The 22,695-nt window shown below is 42.5% G+C and overlaps 1 protein-coding gene across 1 annotated transcript in view; it reads right to left on the bottom strand.

Annotated features, from left to right (window-relative positions):
- The window catches only part of ptprr (protein tyrosine phosphatase receptor type R), a 261,788-nt gene that overhangs the window by 226,961 nt on the left and 12,132 nt on the right, over positions 1-22,695 (bottom strand). The window contains exon 2 of the mRNA XM_039759911.1: positions 7,038-7,342. Coding sequence (XP_039615845.1) covers positions 7,038-7,342 — 305 coding nt within the window. The remainder of the gene's footprint in view (positions 1-7,037; positions 7,343-22,695) is intronic.

Genomic DNA, 22,695 nt, shown 5'->3' with positions numbered 1-22,695 from the left:
CAGCTCTTCTGCCACACCCAGAAGTGCTGCCAGAAATACATTAACGAGCACCTGGAACACTTCTGGGTGCTTTTTAAAAGGCGCCAAAAGCCACTACTCTGGGAGCCCGAGTTGGGTGGGAGAAGACAAAAGCTTGCCAGGTGAAGTAGAGGAAAGAGGAAGAGAAAGAAGAAGAGTTTTGTGCTGTGCTTAATGACTGTGTTGTGCTTGTGGGAAACGGGGGAATGCGTTTCCCACGAGGAAAAAGAAAAATTAAAATGTGTGTGCTTGCACTTGTGTCTCTGAGTCTGTCTGTGTCAGGTTTGGGCGGCAGGAGTGCCCTCTGCAGGCCACACTATATAGTTGTGGAATTTTTGTCTCAGTGTGTTGGACCAGCAATTTGGTATCCTGGCGTCCTCATAAAATATAAATAAAGTAATGTTTTAACAGTGTAAGACTAGACACCTCAGGACTGCTACTACCTGTTATAGTAAGGTCATGATGGAAATGAATGCACAGTTAGAAAGGGATTTGAAAGGAATAACAACAATATGGATGGACAGACAAGTTGTGCTAGGAGCTTTCCCATCCCCAATGTCCACTATCTTCACTCATCTTCAGGCAGTAGGCAATGGCTCACGGCTCTGTTGATGATGCCCATGAGGTTGACTGCCATTGATTACTCATTGTATTTGGACTAACATCAGAGCTCAGCATACTGCCAGCCTAGTGTGGACTGGAATTGGGTGATATTCAATAACTAGGGGAGATGATCATCATAACCACAAATACAGTAGATAGACAATGTTTGTTGTGGACGTCATCACCTATAAATCACTTTCTTCTTCTTCTTCTTCTCTTTTTTTTATTTTCAAAGTCGTCCCTCACTACCCACCCTTGCTGATGCAACCTCAGGACTATTCATTGGCCATTCATGGTCCCAGACCTGCCACAGATGACACATCTGCTGCAGTCCACACTACACCCTTAACTGACTGGTACCTTGAATGCTGATCAGATATACCATTGGACACCATGGTGGCACTTCTTTTTTTTATCTCATTGCCATGTCTTAAAGCCAAACTGGTGGGTTTTTGACCAGTGTCAATGACCTCTAAGTGTAGTCTGCTCTGGGCTAATGGATCAATGCTTTCTTCTGACTTTAAGGCCATCTTTCTTACTCCCATGTCACCTGTATATGCCAGTTTGCATTTCATTTGGGACGCTGTCGTTTTATTGTCACAGGGAGCCCGAGGGAAAGGAGAGTGAAGCGTAATTGAATGGAGCACTCAGAGAAATCTAACTTTAGAAATAGCAGCTGCGTTTCCAGAGTGAACATATCTGCCAGGAGCTGAATGCCCACACACACGGAGGCGGCCCTCGATTTTGAAGTGACTGACTGCATTCTGCTCAATAAACTCTGTGGAATGCAAGCCTCACAAAATCCATAACTGCAACACTTCCAGTATTCAGACATCTTGTGTGTGATACAAAATTAAAAATCACCCATGAATGCTGAATTTGGTGTGGTGGAAGGAAGTGTGTTCTCTACTGGCTGGAAACAACTCACCACGAGGGCGTCAGACTGCTAGGGGGCATGTTTTATGAAAATGCAAAAAAATCTAATTATAGATGATTGAAAACATTTTGCGATATTTTTCACTGTAGAAAGGTTCTATATACACTAACATTTTGATTGATTGATTGATTTTATAGGACTTAGCAAGCCGATAATCACACAGACTCACTTCTACTGTGACATTTTGTAGTTTGGCATCCCTAGTGCCTGGAAGGTGAAGCACCCGCTTACTAAAAGAGAGAAGGTGCAAATTAATATGATGGGCATGGTAAATGTGGCAGAGTGTGCCTTAGGTCAGTAGTAGAATGGTTGAAGGCAGTGTTTCTTTTTTGTTATGTTGCAGGCAGTGGTATTCAGTGTTGGGAATGCAGGCCCGCAGATATGAAGCATTAATGGAAAAATGGATGAATTAATTATGCATGCGTGGTTGAGAATTTGCGTGGCCAACCCTCATTAACAGATCGGATCACTAACACTACAAGATACAGTATAAAAAAATGGAGTAAAGGCAAAGAGGGGAGACAAATACTAGCAAAAATAAGGTGACTGGTATCCCTGCAGCCTGAACCCTCCACCCTGAAGATCCAGGGACATGGAGTTGACTTAATGGACAGTCGCCATCATTTGGGTCAGATAACCCTCCCACAACACATAGTGCAACCAGGTGGAGCTCTGAAGGTCTGCAGCTAGACTCTATTGGCACACACTGGAGTCAACTCCACCTACTTGGAGCACAAGGGTGGAGGGTTTGGCCTGCAAAGATATTGTGAAGGACAGCCGGGTCCCATGCCAGGCCGGGATGCCCCTGCTGCTTATGTTCCGGGGGAGCCACCATGGGCAGTCCAGTACCTCCCCCGGGACGCTTGGTGGCAGCCTCCATGGCTGACGGCGATTCCCCAACCACACGCAGGGCTCCATGGGACATGGAGTCCTCCACAGCCTGGTTGGGGGCTCGGATGGCTGCCAGGGGGAGCTGCATGGACTCAGCAGCCTGGCTGGACGAATCTTCAGCCCCACCCGGAGGTGCAATTAGGACCAGGTGGTCAAGCACCCGGAACACTTCCGGGTGGGTTATAAAAAGGGTCAGCCACCACCACTCGAGGAGCCAGAGTTGGGAGGAGGAGGACTACGCTTGTGGAGGAGTGGTGGTAGAGGAAGAAGAGTGTGTTGTGATTTAGTGTTTGTGCTTTGGGACCGTGTATTGCCTGTGGGTCACGGGGAAGACGTGCACCCATGGGTGAAGAAAGAAATAAAGTCTTTGTATTTTTATACGTGCCTCTGTGTCTTTCTGTGTCGGGTCAGGCGCCTATATAGCGCCTTTGTTACAATATATACTCTGAGAATAAGGCAAGACTTGATGGAGAGACAGGGAGAAGGTGCTGAACTCTGAGGGAGGTCATGTTCTTGTTACAGAATTGTGCCTTCCCGGTAGTGGGGCCAATCCTGTACCATTGTAGTCAGTGATGGGGAAGAAATTGTGGTCTTGAAAACCTTCTGCAGGTACCAACTGGAAGTGGCAGAGGGAGAACCCAAGAGTTCAAGTTGACACACTGCTTGCCTGAGGGGAACTTGTGTATGTATTGTGCAGAGAGTGCTAGCTCCCTGGGAATGAGTTCTTTTATGATTGCGGCATGTTACATAACCCGAATCTATATAGATATGATATTAAAAGGCGATACCCATCCATTAGTGATACGGCGGTAAGAATTCACTCAAGAGAGATAACTTCACTTGGTTTAATGTCAGCTTACGCTGCATAACAGATGAATGAAGTCAATGGCAAGAACCCAGTTCGGGAGTGGGGGCCCAATATGCAGAGACTGTCATTTTCGCCGCTGCGTTGAAAGGATTTTCCGGATTGTATGATGTTATCGCCCATCTGTCTGTCGCCTTCAAAGGTGTGCTGGGCAATGTTCCAAGGCTTTATACTCTTTCTTCATGTGCAGGCCCCCATTTAGGTGAATCATGCAATTCCAAACATGGCAAAGAGGATACAGTTTAATGCTGACTTTGACACACAAAAATTGTATACAATGGTCCTCATTCTGACTGCCCATTTCCCAGTTGTCCCTATCTGTCTTGTCTTATATTATAATGCTTGCCTAGCAGTTCTTATATGGTGAACCCCTGTGCTAAATCTGGCTCAGGGTCAACTGTGCATGCGAGTAGAAAAAGGCAGATTTATAAGATATATTTGCATATAATTATATTAAACGTATGCTTATTACAGTGAACAGTTTGAATCCAAGCGTTGGTGCGAGGATGGAGTTTACAGAGGGAGTATGGAGCCGCTAGGGTTCCTCACTTGTATAGTGGTGAGGAATGTGACAAAGCGGTTTACAGGAGATTGCTGATTAATGTTTTTCTATTGATTTTATAGATTTTAATTTTTTATGCGACACTCCTGTATTGTGTTTTTAAAGTTGTAGTTGTTTTTCAATAAATTTGCATTTTGCACATTTTTCACCTGAGCTTGCTTTTGTATCATCACTTGCTCTAGTCCATCCTCAGTTATGACTATCAATGTCCCAGGTGATGGAATCAGGGTCATCGTAATGTATGGGCACGGGCTGGGGGTCCCCAGAGCATAGGGGCCCAAGATGTTTCTGATGCCTATGTATGTTTTTGTTTTGCTACCGAAACAGAGGACCTAGCGCACTACTTTGCCCCACTGCCTATGATGCTATTAAGATGGTCCTGGATGGAATACTCCCATGGCAGCTGGAAGCCGGGACGTCACAGTGGGAATTTAAGAAAATTAAAATGCAAGATGAATCTAAAGGAATCTGTGAATGAGCGTGTATGTGTCAGTCAGTCACATTGGTGTCATCTGTTCTGAGTAGGAGCGTAGCAAGTGGGCTCAGTTAATATGCTGGGTTTACTCCAATATCATTCCAGTTATTCTAATTCGTTTTTGTTTAACGCAAAACCTTTCACACTATACATCACGACAAGGTGCTGCACAAGTCTTCTCAAGATTAACAGGACTATCAGAGAATTAAAACAGAAGATAACTCTCTCCTGTGGGTGGCACTTATCAGCTTCTGAGAAGCAGATGATGTATCTGAAGTAGAGCTACAGTTGTGCTTCAAAGTTTGTAAACCCTTTAGGATTTTCTCTATTTCTGCATAAATATGACCTAAAACATCATCAGATTTTCACTCAAGTCCTAAAAGTAGATAAAGAGAAACCAGTTAAACAAATGAGACAAAAATATTATACTTGGTCATTTATTTATTGAGGTTAATGGTCAAATATCACATATTTGTGAGTGGTAAAAGTATGTGCACCTCTAGGATTAGCAGTTAGTTTGAAGGTGAAATTCGAGTCAGGTGTTTTCAGTCAATGAGATGACAATCAGGTGTGAGTGGGCACCCTGTGTTATTTAAAGAACAGGGATCTATCAAAGTCTGCTCTTCACAACACATGTTTGTGGAAGTGTATCATGGCACGAACAAAGGAGTTTGGTCGACCAACAAAGATCACTCCAAGAGCAAGGCGTGTAATAGTCGGCGAGGTCACAAAGGACCCCAGGGTAACTTCTAAGCAACTGAAGGCCTCTCTCACATTGGCTAATGTTCATGAGTCCACCATCAGGAGAACACTGAACAACAATGGTGTGCATGGCAGGGTTGCAAGGAGAAAGCCACTACTCTTCAAAAAAAATTGCTGTTCGTCTGCAGTTTGCTAAAGATCACGTGGACAAACCAGAAGGCTATTGGATGAATGTTTTGTGGATGGATGAGACCAAAATAGAACTTTTTGGTTTAAATGAAAAGCGTTATGTTTGGAGAAAGGAAAACACTGCATTCCAGCATAAGAACCTTATCCCATCTGTAAAACATGGTGGTGGTTGTATCATGGTTTGGGTCCATTTTGCTGCATCTGGGCCAGGACGGCTTGCCTTCATTGATGGAACAATGAATTCTGAATTATATCAGAGAATTCTAAAGTAAAATGTCAGGACATCTGTCCATGAACTGAATCTCAAGAGAAGGTGGGTCATGCAGCAAGACAACGACCCTAAGCACACAAGTCGTTCTACCAAAGAATGGTTAAAGAAGAATAAAGTTAATGTTTTGGAATGACCAAGTCAAAGTCCTGACCTTAATCCAATCGAAATGTTGTGGAAGGACCTGAAGTGAGCAGTTAATGTGAGGAAACCCACCAACATCCCAGAGTTGAAGCTGTTCTGTACGGAGGAATGGGATAAAATTCCTCCAAGCCGGTGTGCAAGAATGATCAAAAGTTACAGGAAACGTTTAGTTGTAGTTATTGTTGCAAAGGGGAGTCACACCAGATACTGAAAGCAAAGGTTCACATACTTTTGCCACTCACAAATATGTAATATTCGATCATTTTCCTTAATAAATAAATGACCAAGTATAATATTTTTTGTCTCATTTGCTTAACTGGTTTCTCTTTATCTACTTTTAGGACTTGAGTGAAAATCTGATGATGTTTTAGGTCATATTTATGCAGAAATAATAGAAAATTCTAAAAGGTTCACAAACTTTCAAGCACAACTGTATCATGGGGTGAACACTGAGGAGCACTTGGAATGATTTGGATGTTTTTCTCCTTTTCATACTAGCTCTTGCCTTCATACATTACCGCAGTAAAGCTGCCTTCTGATCTCTAGACTCTGCTGTAATGAAGGCTATAATAATTCATCCAGTGGTCTTATCACACCCATTAGACTACAGGATGTGCATTTGACTTTCTTGAGCCTCTGATCTTCATGTTGTGCTTTATTATGTCATTTAGTAAGTATTGATCTGTCTCAGAGTGTCTTGCCATAATTCCCTTGAAAGATCTGAAGGTCAAAGATAATGATGACCTTTCCCAGGATTCTCTTCTGCTGTATTTGACGGACGGCACTCCTAACAATATTAAATTTGTCCTTCTCGTTTTACGCCTGGCTTAGCTCATCCCCGCTCACTTTAGAAGCCTTATTTCTGATCCGCAGGCTCATCTACAGCTTTCAGTGGAACTGGTACTGTGCCAAAAGGCCTTTGTCTAAGGGAACAGGTTAGGAGCACACACTGATACAGTGCATTGCTGCACCCACCACACAACAAACCAACTCAGGATCCAGATTAGGACCATTAGGACCACACTAATTCAGATCGAGTGGAAGAATGTGAGGTTTTTTTTATGGTGGCTGGAGTGCCAATTCTGCCACCAACTCCTAAGTTTTTCCCTGCAGGTTGGAGGGCCTACATGCAGGGATGGATGCAGATTAACATCATACCCAGGATGGAGCAATTGCAGGTTAAGGGCCTTGCTCAAGGGCCCAACAGAGCAGAGACCCTTTTGGCATTTTTTATGAGATTCGAACCAGCAACGTTCCGATTGCAAGTGCAGATCCCTAGCCTCAGAGCCACCACTCCGCCATAGTTAATATCAAAATTGAGAAATGTGGCACAGAATCCAAAACCCAGATAGCAAAAAAGAAGCAAAAGAACAGGTGACCTACCACAACAATGACATCCCGAGAAGGCAGGGGTACGTTTTCAACCTCCAAGTCTTCATCGGTTCTTGCTAGCAAATTGACTGTTGGAACATTGGCAGCTTTCCGGAAAGATGTCTTCAGGAACAATTCTGGCCGTAGTTTGTTGATCCTTGCAGTTGAGGCTGAGTGGAAAATGTTTTTGAGTTTATCAATATCGTCCAGACCCAAGCCTCCATCACTGTCCTCGGTATCCTGATAGAAAATAAATGGCTTCTTGGGCTCATGCTGATGAACTGTCCCGAAAGGATCATCATCTCCAGAGAAACATCCTGCAGTGAAAGAGAACATGTGCAAGTTATCAACAGTGGAGTTGTCACTTAACCTTGGAATTTGGAACCATTTTTGGATTTGAAAAGAACCATCACTGCATGCTCCCAACCTCCTCCTTCTCCATTCACATGGAGGTTCCAAAAAAAAAAAAAAAACAAACAAATAAACAACCTTTCTTAAGATGTGTAATAGGCTCTATAAACACCCACAACTAGATGATTACAGGGGTCCCTGATTTAAAGAGGACTCATGCTGCACGTAATAACACAGGCTGAAGTTCATGTTACCTTGATCTGTTAGTAACCTGCTAGATTGTCTACTACACTGCTTCTTCAATGGCACTACGTGGTTCTTTATTGGGTTGTGTGATTCCTTGACATTGGTTTGGACATGTGCAGAGGAGAGATGCTGGGTATATTGGGAGAAGGATGCTAAGGATAGAGCTGCCAGGAAAAGAGGAAGGCCTAACAGAAGGTTTATGGATGTGTTGAGAGAGGACATGCAGGTGATGGGTGTGGCAGAGCAAGATGGAGAGGACAGAAAGATATGGAAGAAGATGATCTGCTGTGGCAACCCCTAACGGGAGTAGCCAAAAGAAGAAGAAGAAGAAGATTTTATTATGTTTTAATTATTTTGTTTTTATTTTATTAGTTGTTAGTGTTACTTATTACATTTTTTTAATTCTATTATAATGCATACTATTGTACTCTTTTAACATAAATGATGTCCATTAGGTGCTTTCGCAGAAAATACACAAAGCACCTATTGCAATAGCCCATGCCTGTCTGCCTGTCCGCCTGTCCATGTGAAACAGCTTTGCCACAGCAATTGGATGAATTTTGTTGAAATGTGGCCTGCTTATTCTTCAAACCAATTTGTCAAAAACAGTTCAGTTATCTCAAACACATCGAGATATTTCAAAACAGATCATGCTGTACACAGTTTTAGATTTCCAAAATAGCCCTTTGAAAAGCATATGCAAATTTGCGAACTTGTCTGTGTTGAAACGAAGAATCATTCTGTGCAACTTCAGCTATCAATTAGTTTACTGTATCCATTTTACCTTGACAGCAGTTAGACCAACTTGTATATGTTGTAGGTTTTGCTGTTTTTCACCTGCGATGACTGCTACTGAATGCAAACATAACTCCCGAACACAAATGAATGAGATACCAGCAGACTGCGCACATGGGTAGGAAGTCGATGTCAGAAGCTGATTGGGCGCGCCCGGCAGGCTGCCTGAGCATGCGCAGCTTGAGCACAGGCAGAAAAGAACACGTGCGTGCATCAGCGCCGCAGTGCTCCCGATGGTTTGACTCAAAACAGGTAAGTTAAAAGATCTTTCTAAACGTAAAAGCATGAAATGCATGCAAGGAAAACAAAACGCTATCACTGTCACACTATAAATTAAATAAATAACATATCAATTAATAAAGGATTCTGTGGAGTGTAAGCCGTTATGCACAGAGTAAATAAACATTTGCTCAGTATTAATGTTACACTAAATAAACCTCCATTATTTGCAGATAATAATGACAAACTACTGTATTTCACTGACACTGTAATTATAGTTTAACCAGTTGACCAAGTCACAGGAAAAGTCCTAATTTCACGCTATGCATTCTGATAAAATCAAAATATCCAAGTTTTAACTTGCTTTCCCACCTAATAACGTTTTTCAGTGCTGTAATACAATACATTTACAACAGCGCGCGTGAAATTCCAAGGGGCAACACTGCTTTTTTTAGGAACACATAAGAGGACCAAGAAGCGCACAAAAACAGAGAGTTTACTGCAGCCATTTATTTGTTTCCATTTCAACACTTTGTGCAATCAAATGTGTTTGCTGGTCAAGGTGTTTTTTTCTTCTCCTGCGCTCTGATTCTGGGGGGTGCTTGTATGGACTGGGTGTTGGGCAACGTCGTGGGGTCCAGCGGCTGTGGGGCATCTGTTGGTGAATAAAGGTTCACGGATCTTGACTTTGCTGATGATCCTGTGATCTTCAATGAATCAATGGAGGCTCTGATTGGGGCACTCGAGAGACTGAGTGAGGAGTCTGAGTGTCTGGGCTTGCGAGTGTCCTGATAAAAACCAAAGAGCCAGGCCTTTAATGACCTCTTGGGCACGGCCATCAGCAGTGTGTCTGTCTACAGCTAGAGTGTCCACCTTGTTGAGAGGTTTACTTACCTTGGCAGTGACATTCATGTCTCTGGTGACTCTTCCTATGAAGTCAGTAGACGGATTGGGAGAGCATGGGGGGTCATGAGGTCACTGGAAAAGGGTGTGTGGCGCTCCCGATATCTATGCAAAAGGACGAAGGTCCAAGTCTTTAGAGTCCTGGTGCTTCCTGTCTTGCTATATGGTTGCGAGACATGGACACTATCCAGTGACTAGAGATGAAGACTGGACTCCTTTGGTGCTGTGTCTCTCCAGAAAATCCTTGTGTACCATTGGTTTGACTTTGTGTCGAATGAGCAGTTGCTCATGGAGTCCTGAATGAGGTACATTACCTGCATTGCAAGGAAGCATCAGTTGTGGCACTATGGCCATGTGGTGTGTTTCCCGGAGGGTGATCCAGCTCATAGGATCCTCATTGTTGGGGACCTGAGTGGCTGGACCAGGCCAAGGGGTCACCCACGTAACACCTGGCTGCGGCAGATAGAGGGTCATTTCCAGAGGGTGGCAGTGGACCGCGTTTCTGCCTGGGAGGTTGCCAACCGGGATCCCAAGTTGTTTCGTTGTATAGTGGGTGTGGCAATGCGCTATACCAGTGCATGATCCTCGACTTGACTTGACCTGATTCCTTTCTGAGGATGGTGAGAGATATTAAACAAATAAGGCTTTACGTGTGGGTATACATGATGAAGTAAAACTAGCAATTTTAAAAAGCAGAAAAAATAAACAGTGTGGAAACGGACATGTGGACATCTTGTTACTGATTAGGTTGAAAATTCACTTGAGGATGAAACTAGAATTTACTGGCACAGGGGAGGAGAGAAGGAAATATAAAATATTTATATGATAACTGTGTGTGGGGTTACACGGGGTTAGGGATGGAATATTTGGAATTGTTTTCTACTATTCATTTCTTTGTATAGGTTATTTGTAAATGGGTTGGCACAGTGGTAGTGCTGCTGCCTAGCAGTTAGGAGACCTGGGTTCGCTTCCCGGGTCCTCCCTGCATGGAGTTTGGATGTTCTCCCCGTGTCTGCGTGGGTTTCCTCCCACAATCCAAAGACAAGCAGGTTTAGGTGTATTGGCAATCCTAAATTTTCCCTAGCGTGTGTGTGTACCCTGCGGTGGTTTGTTTCCTGCCTTGCGCCCAGTGTTGCCTGGAATTGGCTCCAGCAGACCCCCCGTGACCCTACTTGGTGTGTGGGTGTTGGTGTGTGCGCCCTGTGGTGGGCTGGCGCCCTGCCCGGGATTTGTTCCTGCCTTGTGCCATGTGTTGGCTGGGACTGGCTCCAGCAGACCATCGTGATCCTGTGTTCGGATATAGAGGGTTGGATAATGGATGAATGGATTATTTATAATACTTTTAGTTGTGTGTACTTTTAATATATTGATGTTTGTTATTGTTATCTTTTTTTTTGTTTCAAAATGAAAGCAGTATTCAATTCTGGAAATCTGAAAAAGTGTTCACCCTGCGCTTTACCAAAATAATAAACTTTGCCGTTCACTTTTGTTATTCCCTAACATTTGCCATAACTGAATAGTTTTTTGCAAGCACAGAAGGAATTATTCACATTTAATGTGTTTTTTTTCTTTAGGTTATGATAATTGCCAGTTACAAACTATCAGTGTGAATGTGATGTATGTGTGGAAGTGAGTCCAGTTCAGTTTTCAGCATTTTGCCAAATCTTGGCCAGATAAGCTTTGCACCTGAACTCTGAAACGGATTGAGAAAGTTCTCGAACAGACCCACTAAACATGTCCATTATGGGCTACAGTCCCTGCACGGCCCTCTAATGCACCGAAATGTTACACCATGCGTGAAGTTTCTAATTTGTTGATATTTAAGTCATGCAGACAGTCAAAAGTCTGGACTAGGGCTGCCAACTCTGAGGACATTTGGGTCAAAAAATTAGGACTTTTGAGGACGCCTTTTCCTGTGATGCAATAATACGCCTTTATACTCTTTTATGTTTTTTTTTTTTTTAAATGATATAAACCTTTAGCAGCAGTTTATCACTATAATTATATTATGATGGCCACAATCACAGTCACTACCCATTAAATATTTTGAATATGTTAAGCCTCTTAAATTAACAGACTTCATTCCTTCCTATTTGGATAGCTTAATTGTCAGAAACCTGTAAGAAACAATATATACGGTAAATTCACTTCTAGTAAAATAAAAATAATTTGACTCTTTTCAATTTAGTTTATTTGCATTTATCTACGTTCTTTTATAATTTTTCCATCCATCCATTATCCAACTCGCCATATCCTAACTACAGGGTCACGGGGGTCTGCTGGAGTCAATCCCAGGATACACAGGGCACAAGGCAGGAAACAAATCCCGGGCAGGGCGCCAGCCCACCACAGGGCGCACACACCAACACCCACACACCAAGCAGGGTCACGGGGGGTCTGCTGGAGCCAATTCCAGGCAACACAGGGCGCAAGGCAGGAAACAAACCACCGCAGGGCACACACACACACTAGGGACAATTTAGGATCACCAATGCACCTAACCCTACATGTCTTTGGACTGTGGGAGGAAACCCACCCAGACACGGAGAGAACATGCAGACTCCACGCAGGGAAAACTCGGGAAGCGAACCCAGGTCTCCTAACTGCGAGGCAGCAGCGCTACCCACTGCACCACCCTATATTTTTCCACTGAAGCTATTTTTCTCATTAAATCTTGGTTCTTGCATACATTTGAATAAAAATCTTTAAATAGCACGCTACTGAAATTTAATCTTGGGAGCGTTAGCCACTTACCTTCTGAAAACAAGGATATTTGTTGTTCAAGTAGTCTGTGAACTTGCCCTTTCTTTTCGGCATAATGGGTATTTGTGAATTTATGTAAATGGAAGAATTGTGAAAATATTTTTAAACTATTTGAAGATGTGACTTCTTACTTGATCAATGGATAACTAAAAAGATATTGCATTTATATGACAGAATATGTGCATGTAATATTTTTTAATTAACTGAAACTTTAATAGTTGACTCATTCATTTACAATTATAAATCCATTTTGGAACAACGGGTGGTCATAACAATATTTTACAACTAAAATATTACAAAGCGGTACTTACTCGCACTTAAATACGACAGACTGTACCTGGATGTATGCAGTTTCTTGTTTAACCAAAATGCTGAAAGAAGAATCGAAAATAAGATCTCAAATAGAAAACGTGAAGTTGTAATTTCGATTTTAATTACATTCGCTTAGTTACGGTGAATTAAGTCAGTCAGTTATTTCCATCCATCCATTATCCAACCCGCTATATCTTAACACAGGGTCACGGGGGTCTGTTGGTGCCAACACAGGGCGCAAAGCATGCAGGAAACAAACCCCGGGCACGAACACGCACACTAGGGACAATTTAGGGTCGCCAATGCACCAAATCGGCATGTCTTTGGACTGTGGGAGGAAACCCACGCAAACACGGGGAGAACATGCAAACTCCACGCAGGGAAAATCTGGGAAGCGAGCCCATGATCTCCTTACTGCGAGGCAGCAGCGCTACCACTGCGCCACCGTGCTATATAATTTTGGGTGCAAAACTGGTGAATTAAGATTACAAAAAATTAAGGAGAGGAACAATATTCATAATGAACTGTCAACTCGCCAAGAATTCAGAATATGAAGTGAAAAAGCCAAGATGGACAGATACCGACTATTCTCGTCAATATCTGCGTTGTTTACTACCGGAATGGAAGTGAAGATTTTTGGGGGGAAAAAGTGTGCGCACTACGTCTGCAAATGCCGATTTGGTGTACGGCTTTCAGTTTCTACCAATGATAAGGATATGGGGATTTTCAAATTTTAGAAGCCAAAATTATAGACATTTTCAAAATTTTATAAATTCCTCCTGGACAGTCCGTTAAAACTTAAGACATGTCCGGGAAAATGAGGATGGTTGGCAGCCTTAGTCCGGACACACCAGAAATGTTCATGCTTTTGAGAGAAATTGTTACATTTTATACTATTCCGTAATTTTGAAAATACATCCAAGACATTACAAGTGTTTATAATAGCTATTATTGTTTGAAATGACTGGTTTTGAATGTATTTTTAACATATAACACCCAAAGCCCCGCTTTCCGCAGCCATTCTTTCAGTGTCCTAATGATCCTCTCCCTTAGCTCATCTTTAATTAGTCAGGATTATTTATTCTTTGGTTATTAGACAAATGTTGGAATCAAACTCCAGCAGCCCTGTAACAGAAAAGCTGGCTTCAAAAAATTGACGGGCGGATAAGCAGCAGAACAATGTCTATCAGCACCACTTGGATTCAATTCCCAGCAAGGCCTGCGATTCCAGGGTCTGCTTGGGGTTTCTCCGGTCACGTTATCGGATTTCCCTCACCTGTTACGTTAATGGCTTTATGTGTGACTGAACTATTAAGCTGAACATGTTCAAGTAATTCACGAAAATTAATAAAGCATAATCTCATTACCTGGTGTGACATGTCTAACAGTTGAAATTGTGAGGACGAGTGAAGCGGAGCCCAGAAGACATGTTACGCAGCCTGCGCAGTGATACATGAACAGGAGAAAAGGCGCTGTATTTTAATAATGTTTGGTCGACCGACTAGCCATGCAGCATATAAAGTTTAGTACTAAAGGTATCGTGGTTGGGACTGTGGTTGGTTCCACGGCTTCTAATGAAGAAAATGTAGCAGCGCCGCGGCGTGCACGGCTACACATCCATCGATTTAAGACCAATTACGATGATTAGCTGACCGAAGATTCACGTTAACAACGCGGAATCAAGCTGGTCGTCCTTCACTGCCCGCTCCGCTGCTTGAGCTTTCAGACGATCGGTAAAATCCTCTCAGGACATCCTAATGATGAAGATGTAATCAATTAGATTCGAAGGTCAAGCGTGTGAAATGGACGTAAAATTGGCTTTCAGTTACAAAACAAAGATGGAAAGGCCGTCTTGAGTGATGCTGGGCGTCAGGCCCGTTTTCAAAAGCGTGAAAAAACCGAGAAAGCTCGGAAGGAGAGAACGGCGGCACGCTTGTCTGATTTGGAGAAGCTGAAACAGTCAGACTAAGACAAGAACAATGTAAACATGTCATCCAAGAGTACTGATTTATAACAGAGTGCACTTTTCAAATTATACATTCAAAAATAAAATCATCACATATGGTAACACATTGCTGCACACCAGGCAGGCAGAAATATGCGGGGTGGTTAAATATTCATTATATTATTATAATCGAAAGCCAGCGTTTTTTATGAATAATATTCCGCAAATTCCTCTTCTAGATCTAGATAAAAGGACTATGGGCCAGTCCAGACACTGAGCTGAGCTGGGAGGTAGGGTGGCTAAGTGTCTGGGCGAGGAGGAGAGAATAGTGTTGAATTTGGTTTATAATTGATGAGTAGTGTGGAGGGTGCTTTGTGCACATTGTTGTTAAACAATAAAGAGTCTTGGACTTTTACCTGGGGTCCGGAGTTGTTCCAGAGGGTTCAAGGGAGCACTAGTGTCCCCTACTGCCACACTATCTATCTATCTATCTATCTATCTATCTATCTATCTATCTATCTATCTATCTATCTATCTAATAATACACTAAGGTCTTTTTTGTGTCCAGTCCTTCTGTCCACTTTGGCTTTGCTGTAATTGGTCCGTTTGACTTTGGTGACACAACAAAAGAGGAAGTACAGGTATGAAACACAAAATTAGGAGTAATGATATATGAGGCTTACAGAGCAGAGTCAGGCGTGCTGAGTATATTCGCATATTCACATATTAAGCAGATCACTAGGACAGCATTTTTTCACTTAAGAAACATAGCAAAAGTTAGATCTCTTATATCACTGAAAGATGCGGAGAAATTAGTTCACGCTTTTATTTTCAGTCGCCTAGATTACTGTAACGCACTCCTCTCAGGACTACCCAAAAAAGATATAAATCGTTTGCAACGAGTGCAGAATGCAGCTGCTAGAATCCTAACTAGGAAAAGAAAATCCGAACACATTTCTCCAGTTTTGATGTCACTACACTGGTTACCTGTGTCTTTCAGGATTGACTTTAAAATACTGCTTATGGTTTATAAAGCCTTAAATAATCTCGCTCCATCTTATATATCAGAATGTCTGACACCTTATATTCCAATTCGTAACCTCAGATCCTCAAATGAGTGCCTGCTTAGGATTTCAAGAACAAAACTTAAAAGAAGTGGTGAGGCGGCCTTCTGCTGTTATGCACCTAAAATCTGGAATAGCCTGCCAATAGGAATTCGCCAGGCTGATACAGTAGAGCACTTTAAAACACTGCTGAAAACACATTACTTTAACATGGCCTTTTTATAACTTCATTTTAATCTTAATTTAACTTAATCCTGATACTCTGTATGTTCAATTCATTATAATAACTATTCATGGTGGCTCTAAAATCCGTACTGACCCCTACTCTCTCTTGTTTCTTTTTCCAGTTTCTTTGTGGTGGTGGCCGGCGCCACCACTACCTACTCAAAGCTTCATGATGCTCCAACAATGATGGATGGATTAAAAGGCAGAAGTCTACATGACCATCATCATCATCAAGCCCTTCCGTGAGAATCCTAAATCCAAAGAGGACTGTTTCATTTATGTTAGGTAGATTGCCCAGAGGGGACTGGGTGGTCTCGTGGTCTGGAATCCCTACAGATTTTACTTTTTTTTCTCCAGCCATCTGGAGTTTTTTTTTTTTTGTTTTTTCTGTCCACCCTGGTCATCGGACATTACTCTTATTCTATGTTAATTAATGTTGACTTATTTTATTTTCTGTGTCTTTTTTCTTCTGTTCTTCATTATGTAAAGCACTTTGAGCTACATTTTGTTGCATGAAAATGCGCTATATAAATAAATGTTGTTGTTGTTGTTGTTGAGTAGAGTCACCTTCAAAAGCAGCAAGTGAGAAAGGAGGTGACAAAGGTGAAAAATAATGACAGAGTCTGAAATGCAGGCTTTACGGGAACACACTCAAAAGATAGAGCGGCAGTGAAGAGGCATTCACACACATGCAAATACAGAGGAAAGGCACTGAAGGTACACTTAAGGCGACATATTTTTAAATAATTCTGTTATCTGTCAGTAAGTGACAGGTAAGGGAGGGTGACACAAAAGATACCAAGGGAGGAAGTGTAGGAAGAAGGCTGAGACTTGCCCTCAAACAGGAGACATATTTGAAAGAATACAAATGATGTTTTCCCAGCAGGTAATTTGGGGCCCATCTGCCATCTGGTGGTAGTCAAGAAGCAAACAGGAGGTGAGCAGCCCAACTTGAAAGGACAGACTCTGAGACGATGACTTCACAGTCACGAGATTGAGAGAGGAAGTGTTGGCCATGACAGGTTAAGACACACAAGGCTACTGAAGAAAGGTGTAGGAGGAACACTGAGAGCACACATGTGGCAAGAGATATCAAATGTATTTAGAATTATTCTATACAATCAGGTAAGGGTAGCTAGTAAGCCTGTTAAGTCTAAAGACTTAGCCAGTTGGGGTGAGCCTGCCAACCAGAAAATAAAGCAGAGCCTAAATCAAACAAAGCCCGCTACAGCACCAGGCCATACAAACAAAACATACAACCCAGCAGCCTGACTTTAAAGTGGTTTGGAGTAAAACAAGAGTATTTGCAAGTTATGTCACTAAAACATTAAAAACAAAAGTATTAATTATAACATTCCCAAATTTACTTAATGTAGAAACCATTTTTAGTTCCAGTCAACAGGAAAACAATATTGAACGAGATGTGTGGCCATGCAAGGCTCTTATTAATGAACCGTTTTTTGTTTATCTTTTATTTTTATGCTTTTTTTTATTTTTTACTTTAATCTTTTATCTATTTAATTTTGTTTTTTGCTATACATAATGTATTTATCCTTCTATGACTTTCACTTCTTTTATAGATTAAAACGTTATTGTTAGTACTTACAAAGATTATTATTAGGAATACTATGAGAGTGCATTATAAGAAATGGAAAACAAACCTAAAGTCTGGACAGAAGCCATGAGACGGCTATTAAGAATTGAAATGAATTACATTTAATGCTGCAGACAAATATTGATAGATTAAAACACAGTACCACAATAACCTTTATTGTCCAGCAGACCCAGAGAGTGTGTCTGACATCTTCACGTGTGTTGGCGGTTCTCATGGCCGCCGCTGTTACCCGTTTTCCAAAGCCACGTCACCTTTATAATTTATTACTTAGTTTTTTCATTCTATTTTTTCTTCTAGCTAACTGGCAGTGTGTCCCCCTAGTGGCTAAAACAGGGTAGACAGCCCAAGCGATTGCCAAGTTCAATATGATTTGCTATGTGGTCTTCATTCTGCCTGCACTCGTTTTGTAAAAACTAACATTTAGACTGATGAACTGGATCTCAATACTTATAAAGCACCATTGAATAATGGCATAGTAAAGTGCTACATCATATAGAGTGGATCACATCTTTTTAGGTGTGTCGTGGTCGATTTCACTATCACACAGTGTTTTATGTAGCACCATATACTGACACCATTGTCAAAAGGTAATATAGAAAGTAAACAAAATTAAAGCAAAGTAGCACAATAGTCAATCCTTACTTTACAGTAAATTGCCTTCCATTGTTCATTAATGTCTTTATTTCGTTTTCTGATAACTTAAGCAGTGGTTACGTCATATTAAGTATTTCACATTGCTCACAATCCCGACTGCTATATAAAGCAAGCAAGAATTCATTAGATATTAAGGGATATTTCCAAGAAAAGTAAATAGAAAGCTCTAACTTCTGGTGCTGCCATTAGCAGCTGCCTGCAACAGAAGCTCCCATGTTTGTGCGTCTTCATTGTAATCTGCTATTGTTTGTTTTTTCCGGACAACATGAATAACTAATATTTACTCACTTACATGCGACAGCAACCACTGGACTTACACTCTTTGCCTCTCAGAGCTGCCAGAGCTAATCGCTAATCACTGGAGCTATTGTCGGAGAAAGAGAGCAGTGGCTCTGACCCACATTGAGAGAAGAAGGTTCAGACCATACCTGCCTTCTATCATCATAGGCAATGTAAGATCACTGGTGAATGAAAAGGGCGAGTTCTCAACGCTGATCAGAAGCCAAACAACATACAAACTCAGTAATTTCATGTGTGCTACAGAAATGTAGCTTAGAGCTGAAACTCCAGACACTGTGGCTGCATTGGGTGGATTTAAATTCATGCGGGCGGACAGAAGCAGGAGCGAAAGTACTGGGAAGAAAGAAGGTGCACTTGCCACCTTTGTGAATTAAAAATAGTACAACCCCAGACACATTCCAGTTAAAGCACAGGTGTAGCGGTCGGGTAACACTCAGATTCACACCTTTGATAGGATGGTGAATTTTTAATTTTTTCGGTGGGAATTCCAGGAACACGCCCAGCCTTGGCCTGACCCACACACACTCTCAGACAGAGACACGAGTCCAACAAATTGTGACAAATATATTAAGTGAAATATCAATTAATAACAACAAAAATCAGACAACCCTCCCCATCCCCTTCGACGATACAAATATTACACACAACAATCAATCCCTGCAATAAACATTCACGACAATGCCCTTATCACAGTTCCAGTTCGGCAGAAATGGATGAAATGGTATGTTGTAAAGATGACGATGACGATCCCAGGAACAGCTTCCGTAATGAACAAATTAAACAGTCCTACCGGTAGTCCTGAGTGGCAAGGAATGAGATTTGCCGGAGTGCTTCCTCTGAAGATGCACGACGACTAATTCACCACTATTTACATGACAGGCAGACACGAGACAGTCCATTCATCCTTACGAGAAACGAACCAGGGTACACATGACTTCACAGTGGTTACGTTGGATGGGACACACGGGAAACACAGATCTTTTTTGCTGCTTCGCTGCCCCCTTTTCAAATTTCCTTCTGGCCTCTCTTGTCCCCAGCAGCCCCTGCACCTGTTTCAGATATCCAATGAGGTCACTCCGCTTTGGGGCTGCTGGGAAATGGACTCCTTACAGCAGTAGTACTGCTACACAGGTATGCGGCCCAAATGTCGAGCTGCTCATGGTGAGCTTGTGACCTTAGTATATGCCAGGAGTGTTTTCACACGTCATTTTGCTGGCAGGTTGCATCCCACCCTTGTCATGCATGGCAATCGCAACACAGTATATTCTTTGGCAAGCAAACTTAGTACTCCCCATCCTAATGTTTTCATAACAATTTCTGGGGACTTCAAGTATGCTTCACTTACCTCCACTCTGACCAGTTTTTACTAGTTTGTTAACTGTACTACAGGGGAAAACAAGACCATGGACTTGTTATATCCATCCATCATCCAACCTGCTATACCCTAACTACAGGGTCACGGGGGTCTGCTGGAGCCAATCTCAGCCAACACAAGGTGCAAAGCTGGAAACAAACCCTGGGCAGGGTGCCAGCCCATCGCAGGGACTTGTTGTATGCCATTGATAAAGAGGCTTATAACTCTGTTGCTTTGCCACCTTTAGGCAGATCTGACCATAATTTAGTACAACTCATACCCACATATAAACCAATCCATCAGCTGCCAGTCACCACCATGATGTGCAAGAATGGATATTGGAGGTTGAGGACACTCTGAAGGATACCTTTGAAAATACTGACTGGAACCTGCTATTTAAGTCACACAGTGAGGATTTTGATGGACGCAGCCACTGTATCATAGACCACATTACGTTTTGTGCGGATCGTTCCTCCCCACACTATGCGACTCTTCCATTCCACCCAGGGGAGTAAATGCTAACATTACTCAAAGTTATTGTCTGCTTTTACATACATTTTTATTACTATTTAATTTAATATTGTTTTTTGTATCAGTATACTGCTGCTGGATTATGTGAATTTCCCCTTGTGATCAATAAAGTATCTATCTATCTATCTATCTATCTATCTATCTATCTATCTATCTATCTATCTATCTATCTATCTATCTATCTATCTATCTATCTATCCATCTATCCATCCATCCTCTTCCGCTTATCCGAGGTCGGGTCGTGGGGGCAGCAGCTTAAGCAGAGAGGCCCAGACTTCCCTCTCCCCGGCCACTTCTTCCAGCTCTTCCGGGAGAATCCCAAGGCGTTCCCAGGCCAGCCAGAAGACATAGTCCCTCCAGCGTGTCCTGGGTCTTCCCTGGGGCCTCCTCCCGGTTGGACGTGCCCGGAACACCTCACCAGGGAGGCGTCCAGGAGGCATCCTGATCAGATGCCCGAGCCACCTCATCTGACTCCTCTCGAAGCGGAGATCAATCTATCTATCATAACAATGTTCCTACAAAGGCAATGCACTGTTTTCCTTAGCACAAACCAAGGATTGCAAAAGACCCGAAAGCCCTACTGAATAAGAAGAAGAGATCCTTTAGGTCTGGAGATAAGTAGGAAATCAAATGGAGGCCTTCAAGCCTAAAGAAACAGCTCTGTGACGGGAAAGCCCACTACAGAAGCAAACCTGAGCACAAGCTACAGCAGAACAAGGTGGAGTGTTGAACATTTCCCAGCCAGCTCTGTCATATCCTTCCATACCTGTTCTTCCTTTTTATGAGTTTGCAGTAAGTTTTCCAACTGTGGAAAGCACCTCATGTAGCCTCAGTGCCAAAGAAAGAGTATTCCAGTGATCCCAATGACTTCAGACCAGTTGCGTTCACTTTATACATCATGATGACCTGAAATAGCTTCAAGCCATCATCTCAGACTATCTGGATCCTCTGAAATTTGCCTATCAGATGCATATAGGTGTGAAGAATGCTCTGACCTACATATTCCATAGAGCCTACACCCACCTGGATAAAACTGGCACCACAGTCAGGAGAATGTTCTTTGGCTTTTCCAGTGCTTTTAACACCAAACTGACTCATCAACTGGGGAAAAATCTCAAGGCTATGCATCATGATGCTCCACAATCTCCTGAATCATGGACTACCTGACCAACAAACAGCAGCTTGTAAGGTTCATGGACTGAGAGTCAGAAATGATGGTATGTAATACTGGAGCACCTCAGGGAACTGTCCTGTTCTCCTTCCTGTTTAACCTCTAAACAACAGACTTCCAGCACAAAACCAGCTGTTTCAACATTGAGAAACTTTCAGATGGCTTGTCCATCATAGGCTGCATTAATAAAGGCAAGAAGTCAGACTACAGGAGCCTTGTTGAGGACATCATCTTGTGGTGCAGGGAGAATCACCTGCAACTCCATACGAGCTTCTGTGACCATTCACCATTGAGGAGGAGGAGGATGTGAAAATGGTACACAGCTACAAGTTCCTGAGGTTTCACATAAACAAAAAAAAAAACAAAACAGGATTGGTCTGACAACACAGTGTACAAGAAGGCCCAGAGCAGACTAGACCTCCTAAGGAAACTCGGGTCTCCTGCATGCAAGCTGCTGAAAATGTTCTACCAGTCTTGGTAAGTTTTGAGAATGACACAGAGTGTTGGTTTTCACAAGGTTTGCTGCTTCAGTGTTTTTAGATCTTTTTGTCAGATGTTTCTATGGTATACTGAAGTAGAATTACAAGCACTTCATAAGTTTCAAAATATTTTATTGACAATTACATTAAGTTTATGCGCAGAGTTAATATTTGCAGTGTTGGCCTTTCTTTCTTTTTCAGGACCTCTGCATTTCTCCCTGGCAGGCTGTCAATCAACTTCTGGGCCAAATCCCGACTGATGGCAGCCCATTCTTGCATAATTAATGCTTGAGGTTTGTCAGAATTTGTGGGTTTTTGCTTGTCCACCCGCCTCTTAACTTTTGGCAAATATTGACTCTTTGCATAAACTTTGAAACTTATGAAATGCTTGTAATGGAGTGGCTGCTGCTTCACCACCTCAGGCCACAGGTCAGCCACACCCTTGACCCTCTGCAGTTCGCATACCAGGAGAAGGTGGGAGCAGAGGACGCCATCACCTACATGCTACACCGATCCCTCTCCCACTTGGACAGAGGCAGTGGTGCTGTAAGAATTATGTTTCTGGACTTCTCTAGCACCTTCAGCACAATCCAACCTCTGTTCCTTAGGGACAAGCTAACAGATCAAAGTAGATTCATACCTGGTGGCATGGATCGTGGACTATCTTACAGACAGACCTCAGTATGTGCATCTCAGGAACTGCAGGTCTGACATTGTGGTCAGCAGCACAGGAGCGCCGCAGA

Source organism: Polypterus senegalus, chromosome 8 (genome assembly GCF_016835505.1).
Source record: "Polypterus senegalus isolate Bchr_013 chromosome 8, ASM1683550v1, whole genome shotgun sequence".
NCBI classification, from domain to species: Eukaryota; Metazoa; Chordata; class Cladistia; order Polypteriformes; family Polypteridae; genus Polypterus; species Polypterus senegalus.
This window is presented reverse-complemented; position numbering and strand designations above follow the sequence as displayed.